Source organism: Oncorhynchus clarkii, chromosome 31 (genome assembly GCF_045791955.1).
Source record: "Oncorhynchus clarkii lewisi isolate Uvic-CL-2024 chromosome 31, UVic_Ocla_1.0, whole genome shotgun sequence".
NCBI lineage: Eukaryota > Metazoa > Chordata > Actinopteri > Salmoniformes > Salmonidae > Oncorhynchus > Oncorhynchus clarkii.
The window spans coordinates 38,818,130-38,833,078 of NC_092177.1; the positions used below are offsets into that span (position 1 = coordinate 38,818,130).

The following is a 14,949-nucleotide window of genomic DNA, read 5'->3' on the forward strand; positions in this document are numbered from 1 at the left end:
GCAGACCTCACTACCCTCTGGAGAGCCTTACGGTTGAGGGCGGAGCAGTTGCCGTACCAGGCGGTGATACAGCCCGCCAGGATGCTCTCGATTGTGCATCTGTAGAAGTTTGTGAGTGCTTTTGGTGACAAGCCGAATTTCTTCAGCCTCCTGAGGTTGAAGAGGCGCTGCTGCGCCTTCTTCACAATGCTGTCTGTGTGAGTGGACCAATTCAGTTTGTCTGTGATGTGTATGCCGAGGAACTTAAAACTTGCTACCCTCTCCACTACTGTTCCATCGATGTGGATAGGGGGGTGTTCCCTCTGCTGTTTCCTGAAGTCCACAATCATCTCCTTAGTTTTGTTGACGTTGAGTGTGAGGTTATTTTCCTGACACCACACTCCGAGGGCCCTCACCTCCTCCCTGTAGGCCGTCTCGTCGTTGTTGGTAATCAAGCCTACCACTGTTGTGTCGTCCGCAAACTTGATGATTGAGTTGGAGGCGTGCGTGGCCACGCAGTCGTGGGTGAACAGGGAGTACAGGAGAGGGCTCAGAACGCACCCTTGTGGGGCCCCAGTGTTGAGGATCAGCGGGGAGGAGATGTTGTTGCCTACCCTCACCACCTGGGGGCGGCCCGTCAGGAAGTCCAGTACCCAGTTGCACAGGGCGGGGTCGAGACCCAGGGTCTCGAGCTTGATGACGAGCTTGGCGGGTACTATGGTGTTGAATGCCGAGCTGTAGTCAATGAACAGCATTCTCACATAGGTATTCCTCTTGTCCAGATGGGTTAGGGCAGTGTGCAGTGTGGTTGAGATTGCATCGTCTGTGGACCTATTTGGGCGGTAAGCAAATTGGAGTGGGTCTAGGGTGTCAGGTAGGGTGGAGGTGATATGGTCCTTGACTAGTCTCTCAAAGCACTTCATGATGACGGAAGTGAGTGCTACGGGGCGGTAGTCGTTTAGCTCAGTTACCTTAGTTACCTTAGTCTAATAGAGACAGGAGTAATCAGAGTGCCACTGGATATATTCATATGAATCAAGCTTGTTTTCTATCTCACATCAGTCTAATAGAGACAGGAGTAATCAGAGTGCCACTGGATATATTCATATGAATCAAGCTTGTTTTCTATCTCACATCAGTCTAATAGAGACAGGAGTAATCAGAGTGCCACTGGATATATTAATATGAATCAAGCTTGTTTTCTATCTCACATCAGTCTAATAGAGACAGGAGTAATCAGAGTGCCACTGGATATATTAATATGAATCAAGCTTGTTTTCTATCTCACATCAGTCTAATAGAGACAGGAGTAATCAGAGTGCCACTGGATATATTAATATGAATCAAGCTTGTTTTCTATCTCACATCAGTCTAATAGAGACAGGAGTAATCAGAGTGCCACTGGATATATTAATATGAATCAAGCTTGTTTTCTATCTCACATCAGTCTAATAGAGACAGGAGTAATCAGAGTGCCACTGGATATATTAATATGAATCAAGCTTGTTTTCTATCTCACATCAGTCTAATAGAGACAGGAGTAATCAGAGTGCCACTGGATATATTAATATGAATCAAGCTTGTTTTCTATCTCACATCAGTCTAATAGAAACAGGAGTAATCAGAGTGCCACTGGATATATTAATATGAATCAAGCTTGTTTTCTATCTCACATCAGTCTAATAGAGACAGGAGTAATCAGAGTGCCACTGGATATATTATTATGAATCAAGCTTGTTTTCTATCTCACATCAGTCTAATAGAGACAGGAGTAATCAGAGTGCCACTGGATATATTAATATGAATCAAGCTTGTTTTCTATCTCACATCAGTCTAATAGAGACAGGAGTAATCAGAGTGCCACTGGATATATTAATATGAATCAAGCTTGTTTTCTATCTCACATCAGTCTAATAGAGACAGGAGTAATCAGAGTGCCACTGGATATATTAATATGAATCAAGCTTGTTTTCTATCTCACATCAGTCTAATAGAGACAGGAGTAATCAGAGTGCCACTGGATATATTAATATGAATCAAGCTTGTTTTCTATCTCACATCAGTCTAATAGAGACAGGAGTAATCAGAGTGCCACTGGATATATTCATATGAAACTGAGAGCAGTTGAAAGGTTATTTAAACCAGCAGTGGTTGCTTACTTATTCAATTATTTAAATGCATGGGATATAAACCAGTGCTCGGGTATTGCGAAACATAAATTCATTATGCATAAAATGTGTTCCTTTGTCATGAAAGTCACACAATACTCCATATTCAACCACACTTTTTCCGGGCCGTAACAGTCAAAGCCGACATTCTACCCACGAGCGGAACGTTCCTTTGACCTGGATTATTACATTTCTTAGTCGCCTCGCTTTCTGAAGCAAAGACCAACTGAAAAGGGAATAATGTTGAAAATATTACATCAAGATGGCTCCTATAGTAAATTCCTAGCAGGCTATAGTAAACGCAATGTTAAGGTTCTGTTTGTTGACCCTTTCTTCATTTCAGGGAAGGGTGTGATGGCATGGCTACTGACATGTGGGAGAGACATTTACTGTGGCTTTATTGTCCACCCTCGTGTCCTCACCTGTGATAGTTCCCTACTCCTTGGTGTGTAGTAAACACAATGTTTCGTTGGTTTTTCCCTTTTTCTTTCAAACACTTAGTGACATCCAAGTCCCGGCCTCCTCACCTGTGATAGTTCGCTGCTGTCTACTCTCCCGCTACCATCGGCGTCAAAGCGCTTAAACAGAAGGTCGACCAGCTTCTTTCTGGTGGCCATGTTTTCTTTGTGGCCCCCATGGTTGCCAGTTTCCATGTATCGCTGGTCATGCAGGTTCAGAATTTTGGTCTTCAACCTCCGGTAGTCACTCAGTCTGCAGTTGTCATCTGAGGAACAACAACAAGAGAGAAAAAGTTAAAATGGCTTAATCATGTAAAGTGAGGCCCATATAAAGCCAATGTGCACACCCAGAGATGTCATACCCATAGGAGGTACAAGGACACTAACATCTCAAATTTCTCCTGTTTTTATTTTATTTTCAGATGTTAAACTGTTTTGGGATAGGGGGCACCATTTTCACTTTAGGGTGAATAGCGTGCCCAGAGTGAACGACCTCCTACTCTGTCCCAGATGCTAATATATGTATATTATTATTCGTTTTGGATAGAAAACACTCTGAAGTTTCTAAAACTGTTTGAAGGATGTCTGTGAGTATAACAGAACTCATATGGCAGGCGAAAACCTGAGAAAAATTCCAACCAGAAAGTGGGACATCTGAGGTTGTAGTTTTTCAAAGATTGGTCTACCGAATACACATTGAGATATGGATAAAGTTGCACTTCCTACGGCTTCCACTAGATGTCAACCATCTTTAGAAACTTGAATGAGGATTCTACTATAAAGGAGGGGCTCATGAGACCTCTTTAAGTCAGTGGTCTGGCAGAGTGCCTTGGTCTCATGACGAGTTACCTCTCGTTCCAGTGCTTTTCTGAAGACAAAGGAATTCTCTGGTTGGAACATTATTGATGTTTTAAGTTAAAAACATCCTAAAGATTGATTCCATACATCGTTTGGCTTGTTTCTACGACCTGTAATGGAACTTTTCGAGTTTTTGTCTGGACGAAATGCTATATTCCTCTGGCTGTTTTGGGTTCTGAGCGCCGTTCTCAGATTATGCTTTTTAAATAAAGTTTGTTTGAAATCTGACACAGCGGTTGCATTAAGGAGAAGTATATCTTTAATTCTGTGAATAACAGTTGTATCTTTAATCAATGTTTATTATGAGTATTTCTGCAAAATCACCGGATGTTTTGGAAAAAAAAAATGGCTGTGTTTTTTTTGACTTGGCTATGACCTAACATAATCATATGTTGTGTTTTCGCTGTAAAGAATTTTTGAAATCAGACACGATGGGTAGATTAACAAGATGTTTATCTTTTTTTTATTTGCTGTATTAGACTTGTTAATGTGTGAAAGTTACATATCTCAGCAGAATGTTGTGGAGGGGTTCCCCTAGAAAGGTTAAATAATTTAATAAAAAAATTTAAGCCCACATTTGATCAAAATTATTTATAAAAAGTGTGCTTTTGCAGATGGGGCACACTAACTGGACCATATTTGTCCTATCAGCTAACCACATCATATGTTATAGCAATCTCAGTCGATGACACAGTCGATGACGTGGCACGCAACCATTAGTTGATGCATGCAACGTCTAAGCAGTGGAACATGACTAGTATTGTTAGTGGAGGAGGAGAGAGTGTCAAGTGACACACCCAGCATCTGATTTGATTTTAGCTGCTGGTGATGGGCAGCACCCGCAGGAGATATGTTTGTAAATTCATTTGATCAAGCTATGTTGCCTGTTGATTCCTTCTTGATGGGCCAGCGTCGTCAGGGTTTGGCCGGGGTAGGCCGTCATTGTAAAAAATAATTTGTTCTTAACTGACTTGCCTAGTTAAATAAGGATGACTAATTTCTACTGTGCACAAAATAATCTGAAACACAACCAAAACAAACAGAAAATGCATCCCCAAAATGTGTAGAGTCACTAGCTTGACATAGTCATTGTGTGTATGGGACCAAATACTTAACTTTTTACTAAATTAATACACGTAAGTGAATTTGTCCCAATACTTTTGGTACCCTAAAATGGGGCGGGGGGTCAATGTACAAAAAGTGCTGTAATTTCTAAACGGTTCACCCGATATGGATGAAAATACAGTCTGAACCTTAACCGCATACCCATTGTATCATTTCAAATCCAAAGTGCTGGAGTACAGAGCCAAAACAACCAAACATTTGTGCCCCTTCCAAAATAATGGGTACATGATGCCCCTGTCTGCAGAATGTGAGTCTCTGTTCATGCAGAATATTAAGTTTAACACTTTCATAACTTGTAGTGTTGTGTGGGTTGGCAATGATGGACGTTGTGAGCGAATTCATTATCAAAACACCAACAGTAAGAGAAAATATGATGATTTGTGTTTGCAATCCACCACCAAAAAGCAGACATCAAAAGAGTCAACTGCATGAAATATTCAGCATAGAAAAGTTACGAGCAAAAATAATGACTGGAACTTGTCATTCCAATGTATGACATATTGTAAAACTTATTTTTCTAATATCTAGAGAAGTGTTAGTGACAGTTCTGTAGTGACAGTTCTGTTGGCTGTTGTGAACTACACCTGAGTAGACTTTGCTTCCCCCAGACAGAAATAAAATACTAAAGCAGGAAAGAAAGTTTGAGGGAATGTTTCGAGTTGCTTTAGACAGGTGTTCTCGACAGTGGCATAACACAATTAGTGACAGAGAGTCATCTCAAGACAAAGCCTCTCCAGGACTGTGGCATCACCATCTACAGGGTGTGACTGTGCACCATTTTGCTGCCAAGCGCTGCACATCATGAAATGGCCTCTGTTTTGACAAGCCTTGGTGACAGAAAAGCTGCCTCAGAAATGGCCGAATGAATAAAAGATAAATGGCTGCTGGCCCTAGCCCAGGGGATATGAAGGTCAGTGTTATCAAAAGCCCTGGACACACAGGGACAGACACACACACACACACACGTAAATACAAAACGCACACACTGCAGGCACGTACTCACACTCTCTTACGGACAGACACTCGCACACTCTCTCTCTCTTTCTATAAAATACGCACACATACAGGTACACGTACAATTACTGAGCATTCATTCAACAGCCTCGGCAGCCTATTTTCTAAAACAAACTAAAAAAGATATACTTAAGTTGTCAAGTAGGGCGCTTTGAAAAGAATGGCAGCCACTCATAATGTCTGCTAGACTAGTATAGTGTCTAGTGCTTCGGCTATGTTGTGAGAAGAGTGCCGTTGTTAACCCCTACCTAAATTCTTTGTGAAACACTCAAACGGCTTGGTGAGTGCATCTCTTCAATACAGTGTGTTCTGAATGGCTGGGAATCCGTCTCGAATGGAAAAAAAAACCTACATTCAACCAACTTGAACAACACCTGCGAGAATCAAATTGTTCATGTTTGCTACAACCACAAGCAAACTTGACGAGGGTCGAAATACTGGATAAAGTAAGTTAGTTTCAATTTTAACCAAGGCTTTCTGAAACATCTCTTTTGCGATGCATTCGGGAAGTGCAAAAAAGACTCCCGGAGAGACTTCTGTCCCCCTGGAGTGCCTCTGTATAATGCAAACTCCGGCAACATTGTTCATGTCGGAAACGTGTGACCACTCCTCGAGGCCCGAGAGACTCCATGTAAAAGCCGTCGCCATGGCTGACTGGCCATTCTGATGGGGATTTTTTTTTCTCCACCGCCGCCACGGACTCCCATTCAGACATTGTTTTTAAAAACAAAGAATATTCTGGTCACGTCAGGCAGGTGTGACGCTAAGTGGCTCGCTAAGCACGAAAGTGTGTTATTAATTGTAATGGACTGGTGAAATAATTTGCAGGTCAGCTCCCCATTCGAGGATGAGAATATATGGGTGAGCAGACGCACGCATATTGGCCAGAAGGGGTTGAAGGATACGATTTGGATCCATCACGAGAGCCCCACGCCACAGAGGTATTACTGTTGACAGCAGAGTAGAATATAGCAATCAAACAGAGTAATTGTTCACAACAGTCGTGGTCCTAATGCTGAATCATGGAATCATGCCTTGTGCAATGGCTTTGCTGCATGGCGAATCTGAAGGAATTCATTTTTCTTTGTTCTGTCAAGTCATTCTTGTTTTTCATTCCCGCAATGATAGATAAAAAGAGGGTCCCAGTGAAAACGATAAGATGGAGAAGAGACGCAATGTCATTTTTATCTGCGAGCGGTTAAGATCAATCAATTCAAATTCAATCATTTTTAAACTAATGCTGTACAGCTCTCTGGAGAATATAGGATAGATGATCATTTGACGGTCCATTCACGGCTTTAGTCTCTTGCTTATTTGATTTGAAACGAATACGTTTATTCATGTTATTCCAATTGACATGTTTGAGTTGTCAATACATCAATTATACTGAACAAAAATATAAATGTAATATGCAACAATTTCAAATATTTTACTGAGTCACAGTTCATAGATGGAAATCAGTCATTGGGCCCTAATCTTTGAATTTCACATGAATGGGCAGGGACATAGCCATGGGTGGGTCTGGGAGGGCATAAGTCCACCCACTGGGGAGCCAGGCCCAGCCAATTAGAATGAGTTTTTCCACACAAAGTTCTTTATTAGAGACAGAAACCTGCCTTACCCCCCCTCCCCTCAGACAATCCCGCAGGTGAAGAAGCCGGAAGCCACATCTTTGGTAGTGTGTTGTGTGACAAAACTGCACATTTTAGAGTGGCCTTTTCTTGTCCCCAGCACAAGGTGCACCTGTGTAATGGTCATGCTGTTTAATCAGATTTTTGATATGCCACACCTGTCAATTGGAAAAGGAGAAATGCTCACTTACAGGGATGTAAACACATTTGTGCACAACATTTTACAGAAATACGTTTTTCGTGCATATGGAAATGTCTGGGGTCTTTTATTTCAGCTCATTAAAAATGGGACCAACACTTTACATATTGCGTTTATATTTTAAATCAAGTGGCAAAGCATTGCAATAATTTGTCATTACTTCCCCACAACCTGACTTAACAATATTACATCCAGAGTTACACATTACGCATTGTAATCGCATGGGATCGATAACAACGATCCATGGATTACAGTGTACCCTGCTTTTTTACATGCCTCTTTAGCATATTTCTGCTACACATTTTGTACACAGAAAGAAACATTTTCAAAGTCAATTTGTACAGTAAACAATTCAGTGCTCATTTAGGACCCCCCCCCCCCCCGGTCCATATAATCATATTCATAATGATAAAAGACGTGAAACTGATTCTAGAGCAGCACTTCTACTCTAGGACGTGTTATGAATATGGGTCCTGGTCCTCAAGGTCCGTCATGTACGTTGGTTTTCATCCTTTGCCTTTAAGACACTGTATTATACACGGGTAACCAAATGTGTGAAACCTATGTCTAAATTAGAAACATAAACAGATCAGGCTAGAGGGACATAAAAGTCAGCAGTACTATGGCCCTTGAGGATTGAGCCTTTGTAGCCTTGAATCCAAACTGACATGATCCCTTTTTTCCATTGTTTTGGAGAATATCACTTTAAATTCTAGCCAAGGGGCTTTTGCAACCCTCATATAGATCTGTCAGCCATTATTACAAAGCGTAAACAGGATATGATGTATGAACGGGGAAGAGTAGAAATTAGACAGTTCATTAAGGGTAGATTAAACATCCACTTCACCCCAAACCACAGTTCACTGTTAAAGTGACGGTGAATGCCGCTGAACTCTGTCCCCTGCTCAAAAAGTATTGCTGTTTTATTTATGTAGAGAAAGAGGAAAGAGGCTGCTCAGCGGAATAGCTTGTGTCACATCCCCCCCCCCGTCCCCGTTTCCCCCCCCTATCCGCCAGGTACTGCCTCCGCCCCACCATACATCAAATCACCACGGCGTGACAACTCGGCTACCCAAATCAAAGGTCACTGATTGCTATCTTAAAGACCAACTAGAGGTGTCATTGGTGTAACACCTGACTGGATCCGAAATGGATCTCTGGGCAGTGGGCCGCAAACTCCCCACAGCTGCTCTGCCGAGCCGGGGGACTGTATTACCGCAGCCGTAGCCAGCCCACTACCGATTTGCTGTTTTTCTGAGATGCAAGTCAATGCATTGAATTAGACTCTGTATATTCCTATAGACATTCTACACCGAATTGGACATAGAACATTCTCATTCTAGCAACCTAGCTAGCTATCAGAGTCCAGATCAAATGAAACGATCCATTGCAACCTGTGATTTTGCCAGCTATAACAGCGGTGTAGTTGATACCTCACTGAGCTCCAGGTGAAAAATATTCTTATTCTGTCTGTAGCCCTTCTCTTCACTCAGTCTCTGTCTGTCTCTGTCTCTTTACCACCTTACCGCTACCTCCCAGTGTGTATTGGCACCCCAGTTGCACCTCTAATTTGCTTTTCTCACTCCTGTGAGCTGGGCCCACTGTTCCTCTCCATTCCTTTATCTTCAATCACACACGCACACGCACACGCACAGACTCACACACTCACACGAGTGCACGCTCGTGCACACACACACCCCAACCTTTGAGGAGGTCATTATTTGCCAGGAGTCTTGAATCTACTCATTCTCTAAGAACTAGCTTTAGAGAGCCAGTACCATAGAGATCCTATTACATTATTGTTAGTACTCTAATTCCTAATTCTATGGCCAATACACTCCCTCCCTAATTAGCTAAACTCAGCTCTTATGCATTTTAGTGTCCCCTCACCTTTTCTTCGCAAAGTGAAAACTGTTCCAATTATGTATCCGCTGCGGGATTCACATTCCATTGGATCTCTATGAAAACATTATGTTTTCATCGGTGCTATTGAAATACATTCACATTCCATCGTTATTTAGAAGACCAAACCCATTTTAAATCATAACCCCCATACCAGTGGCTGTCCGTGTCGTTTAAGACAAGGGGGGATATTTTTTTTTTAGCGCTATTACAGCAGATTACATGACTGGCATTCATATTCCATTCACCAAGCTCAGTGTAACATAGATAGGTTTAGGCTACTACATGATACTCAAATTTTACCTGTACCCATCATGAGGTTGCTACAACCTAGCCTATGAATGAAAGTTTACAACGTGAACTGATCTACGCACAAGTCGAGAAAATTATGAGTAATCAAGGTGACAGACAGGTCATATTCAATACCGTGTTGCACACTCTTGCCTGCATTCAGCTGATCTACGGTATAATCATTAGACCAACGGTTGCAAACGAGAGTTTCTATTGGACAAATTAAGGTATGTCTATCCCTGTTTCGTTGCGATTGCTTCTGTTTAAGATATATATTTTTTTTTTAATCGGCACAATGAATACACACACCCCTGATCACAAGCAAACACAGTTCACATTCATAGCAGCCACATTCAAACAGCTCATTGTATATATAATTACTTCTTGCATCTATCTTATGGACTTCAGTGCACAACACATCAGCTGTCTGTGACGAGGCAAAAAAAACAATTTCCAAGCAAAACCTTCATATCATGACCGCTACCTGCTACACACAGCCTACATCATTGTCACCATATTAGCTAACGTCAAGTCAACATAGCTACTAGAACTAACACGTAAGTAAACCCACTGGAATCATGTAGGACAGTGTACCGTCAGCAGCGAGCAGTTTAGGAGTTACACCGGTGGGCCCCAGTGGCAATAAATTAAATAAAACCAAAAGCTTACCTTGACTTCCAGTGTTGGATAACCATAGTCAGCTAGCTAACATAGCGTCCTTCTCTGATTGAGCTGGGTGTTTGAGAAGACCAAACTAGCTAGCTGCGTTCCATGGTAGCTAAGTAAGTGAAAGATAAAGTGAAAAAAATATATACTACAAAATATAGCTAGCTCTCTCTTTCTCTCTCTCGCTTCTCCTTAATTTTGGAAGAAATACATTTGTTCAAAACTGTTCAACTTCTGAGCCAACTTCTGAGCCTACTGTAGACCATTGCAAAACAGTGTTTTAATCAATTCTTTGGTGACATGTGAATGTATTTAGTATTAGTGGTGTAAAGTACTTAGGTAAATATACTTGAAAGTACTACTTAATAGTTTTTGGGGTATGTGTATACATTACTATTTATATTTTTGACAACTTTTTGTTTTACTTCACTACATTCCAAAATAAATAATGTACTTTTTACTCCATACATTTTCCCTGACACCGAAAAGTACTCGTTACATTTTGAATGCTTAGCAGGACAGGTATTGGTCCAATTCACGCAATTATCAAGAGAACATCCATGGTCATTCTCTGATCTGGCAGACTCACTAAACACACATGCTTCATTTGTAAATAATGTCTGATTGTTGCAGTGTGCCACTGGCTATACAGTGCATTCAGAAAGTATTCAGTCACACTTGACTTTTCCCACATTTTGTTACTTCACAGCCCTATTCTAAAATGGATTCAACTGTTTTTCCCCCCTCATCAATCTACACACAATACCCCATAATGAAAAAAAAAACATTTTTTTAGGAATGCTTGCAAATTTATAGAACATATCAAATTGAAATATCACATTTACATACAGTACCAGTCAAAAGTTTGGACACACCTACTCATTCTAGGGTTGTACTAGTTTCTACATTGTAGAATAATAGTGAAGACATCAAAACTATGAAAAAACACATGGAACCATGTACTAACCTAAAAAGTGTTAAACAAATCGAGTATATATTGTATATTTGAGATTCTTCAAAGTGGCCACCCTCTGCATTGAAGATAGCTTTGCTCACTCTTGGCATTCTCTCGTATCAAAATGTGGCAAAAGTAATGGGGTCTGAATACTTTCCGAACGCACTGTACGTAACAAAAACAAGAACATGACGCTGTTTGGTTTGCTTAATATAATGAATTTGAATGAATTTATACTTTTACTTTTGTACTTAAGTATATTCAAATCAAAAAATCTAATTTTATTTGTCACATGTGCCAAATTCAATTCAACCTTACAATGGAATGCTTACTTACAAGCCCTTAACCAGCAATGCAGTTTAAAGAAAATACAAAAAAAGTAAGAGATAAGAATAACAAATAATTAAAGAGCAGCAGTAAATAACAATAGCCGGGCTATTTACAGGGGGTATCGGCCAGAGTCAATTTGCAGGGGGCACCGGTGTCGAGGTAATTGAGGTAATATGCAATGCAACAAGTCTGGGTAGCCATTCGATTAGATGTTCAGGACATGCTCAGAGTACACATCCTGGTAATCTGTCTAGCCCTGCGGCCTTGTGAATGTTGACCTGTTTAAAGGTCTTACTCACATCGGCTGCGGAGAGCGTGATCACACAATCGCCTGGAACAGCTGATTTTCTCATGCATGTTTCAGTGTTACTTGCCTCGAAGCGAGCATACAGTAGAAGTTATTTAGCTCATCTGGTAGGCTCGTGTCACTGGGCAGCTCTCGGCTGTGCTTCCCTTTGTAGTCTGTAATAGTTTTCAAGCCCTGCCACATCTGACGAGCATCGGAGCCGGTGTAGTATGATTCGTCTAGCGGGATTTCTTATAAGCTTCCGGGTTAGAGTCCAACTCCTTGAAAGCGGCAGCTCTACCCTTTAGCTCAGAGCGAATGTTGTCTATAATCCATGGCTTATGGTTGGGGTATGTACGTACAGTCACTGTGGGGATGACATCATCGATACACTTATTGATGAATCCAGTGACGGATGTGGTGTACTCCTCCATGCCATCGGAAGAATCCCGGAATATATTCCAGTCTGTGATAGCAAAACAGTTTCTGTAGTTTAGCATCTGCTTCATCTGACCACATTTTTTCCGAGTCACTGGTGCCTTCTGCTTTAATTTTTGCTTGTAAGCAGGAGTCAGGAGGACAGAATTATGGTCAGATTTGCCAAATTGAGGGTGAGGGAGAGGTTTGTACGCGTTTCTGTGTGTGGATTAAACGTGGTCTAGAGTTTTTTTTTCTCTCTGGTTGCACATTTAACATGCTGATAAAATGAGGTAAAACAGATTTAAGTTTCCCTGCATTAAAGTCCCCGGCCACTAGGAGCGCCGCTTCTGTATGAGCGTTTTCCTGTTTTCTTATGGCAGAATACAGCTCATTGAGTGCAGTTATAGTGCCAGTATCGATCTGTGATGGTATATAGACAGCTATGAAAAATACAGATGAAAACTCTCTAGGCAGATAGTGTGGTCTACAGCTTATCACCTCAGGCGAGCAAAACCTCGATACTTCCTTAGATATCGTGCACCAGCTTATGTAAAACATAAGATATTACAGTTTTTAATGTCCCGTTGGTAGGGCATACTGTACGTGCTTTCAGTTTGTCCCATTTCTTTTCCAGTGATTGAACATTATCTAACAGTACGGATGGCAAAGGCAGATTAGCCACTCATCACCTAATACTCACAAGGCACAAAGTATTTGAGCAATTACATTTAATTTTATATTTAAGTATATTAAACCAAATGCTTTTACTAAAGTAGTATTTTACTGGGTGATTTTCACTTTTACTTGAGTCATTTTCTATGAAGGTATCTTTACTTTTACTCAAGTATGACAATTGGGTACTTTTCCCACCACTGTTTACTATAGTTTTATCTAAAAAGGTTCAAAATAATAATTTGGTATTTTATTAGAATCCCCATTAGCTGTTGCAAAAGCAGCAGCTACTCTTCCTGGGGTCCACACAAAACATGAAACATAATACAGAATGACATAATACAGAACATCATTAGATAAGAACAGCTCAAGGACAGAACTACATTCATTAATTTTTCACTATTTAGATTTTTTATAAATTCCCTGAGGAGGATGATCCTCCCTTTCCTCCTCTGAGGATCATCCACTGCCCCATACTCCATGGACAGCATGTTTCAACATTGCCATCTCTGCATCGATCCACTCGAATTATTTATCAAACACACATACAACAAGCCCAGCAAAGGAAGTAGGGATTCCTTCCTTTAGATCTGCCAGTCTTAACTAGTTCAGAACGCCAAGTGCTGCCTCGTGGCTGCTGTAGCTCTCTAGGGCAGTGTGTGTTTGAGAGGGCAGAGAGTGTGGTGTTGTGTATGATTCCGTTTACAGGCACAGGCTGATCCCCCTGTTGTTCATTAGGTACAGCTAAACTCCTTTGGTGGCGAGGTATGTTGACATGATGGAGGACAACCAACCTCAAGGCTCAGGAAGAAGATCTAGAGCTATAACACAGTTATCCTACAGATCAAATCAGCACCAGAGGACCATATCTATATACGGACTACTGGAAAGATGGTAGGTGGGATAACCCTAATTGAAAGCCTATCCAAGACCACAACTCAGCCAAGCCCCCCCCCCCCCAAAAAAAACGTCCTCACAAATGTATTCTACAGTGACTGGTCAAATTAAGTTATTTTAACTGTGCAACTGTCAGGGAACACCCAGACCACAGAAACTCTTGCACACACAGAGACATTCATGGGCACACATTTTCTGATAACCAGACAAATACCAGGGTTCTTACACACTGTACAATCTTTATTTTTCAAACACAAATGTGATGTGAACATAGCCTCTCTGTCCTCTGATGGCTCGCAGTACACATCGGATTACAGCTCCTATGAAGAGATCTTCTATGAGGCTACTATCAATCCCCAATAGGGTCACAGACAGGGCACAGTACAGTACAGCACACCAACAACCATATCACCTTTTGAACCCAACCAGGGAACTACAGACATGAGTCAAATAAAGATCATACAGTACTCTCTTGTGGCTCCGTATTGATCGAGATGAAGGCTATCAAGGGTTACAAATATCAGTTCCCCGGGGAATTGTGAGTTTATATAGAGAGTTCAACGAGTATCAAACAGTGACTCAAAAGTGGTGTTAAATACCGTGAAGAGAAGATCAGTATGAATGAATATGTTTGAAACAGTTCCAATTCATCAATATTCAAAGTCCAAGTTGGTTGCGGTACATCCCTGTTCACCTTGGACATCACCCTCTCGAGGGCTTTAAGAGTATACACACGTAACACATTGGCTTGGGGCTTATGGGTCAGCCAATATTTATTCTGTGTCCAAAATGTGCATTGCTCTTACTGATGGTTTGTGTGAAATCTGACTGGCCTTGATATATGATGTAATCTGCGGTATTGGCAGTCCGCTCAGTCATTTTCGCACAGACAGTCTTGGCGGGGCCCTCATTCAAACTGATAGAGGACTCAGGGTGGGGGGGGGGGGGGCGATCTTCGACCAAAGTCTCATAGGTGAGGCCCTTAGGTACAGATCCAGGATCAGATGGTATTTGATCCTGATTTTTCGATATTTAAAAGGGATCTTCAACTTTTCTTTTCTTTTTCTTTCCTCAACGTTGATTTTCTTATTGAGGGCG

The 14,949-nt window shown here is 41.3% G+C and overlaps 1 protein-coding gene across 1 annotated transcript in view; it reads right to left on the minus strand.

The window, feature by feature from the left end:
* LOC139391249 (follistatin-related protein 5-like) overlaps window positions 1-14,949 on the minus strand; it is a 162,510-nt gene that overhangs the window by 67,253 nt on the left and 80,308 nt on the right. The window contains exon 5 of the mRNA XM_071138901.1: window positions 2,675-2,871. Coding sequence (XP_070995002.1) covers window positions 2,675-2,871 — 197 coding nt within the window. The remainder of the gene's footprint in view (window positions 1-2,674; window positions 2,872-14,949) is intronic.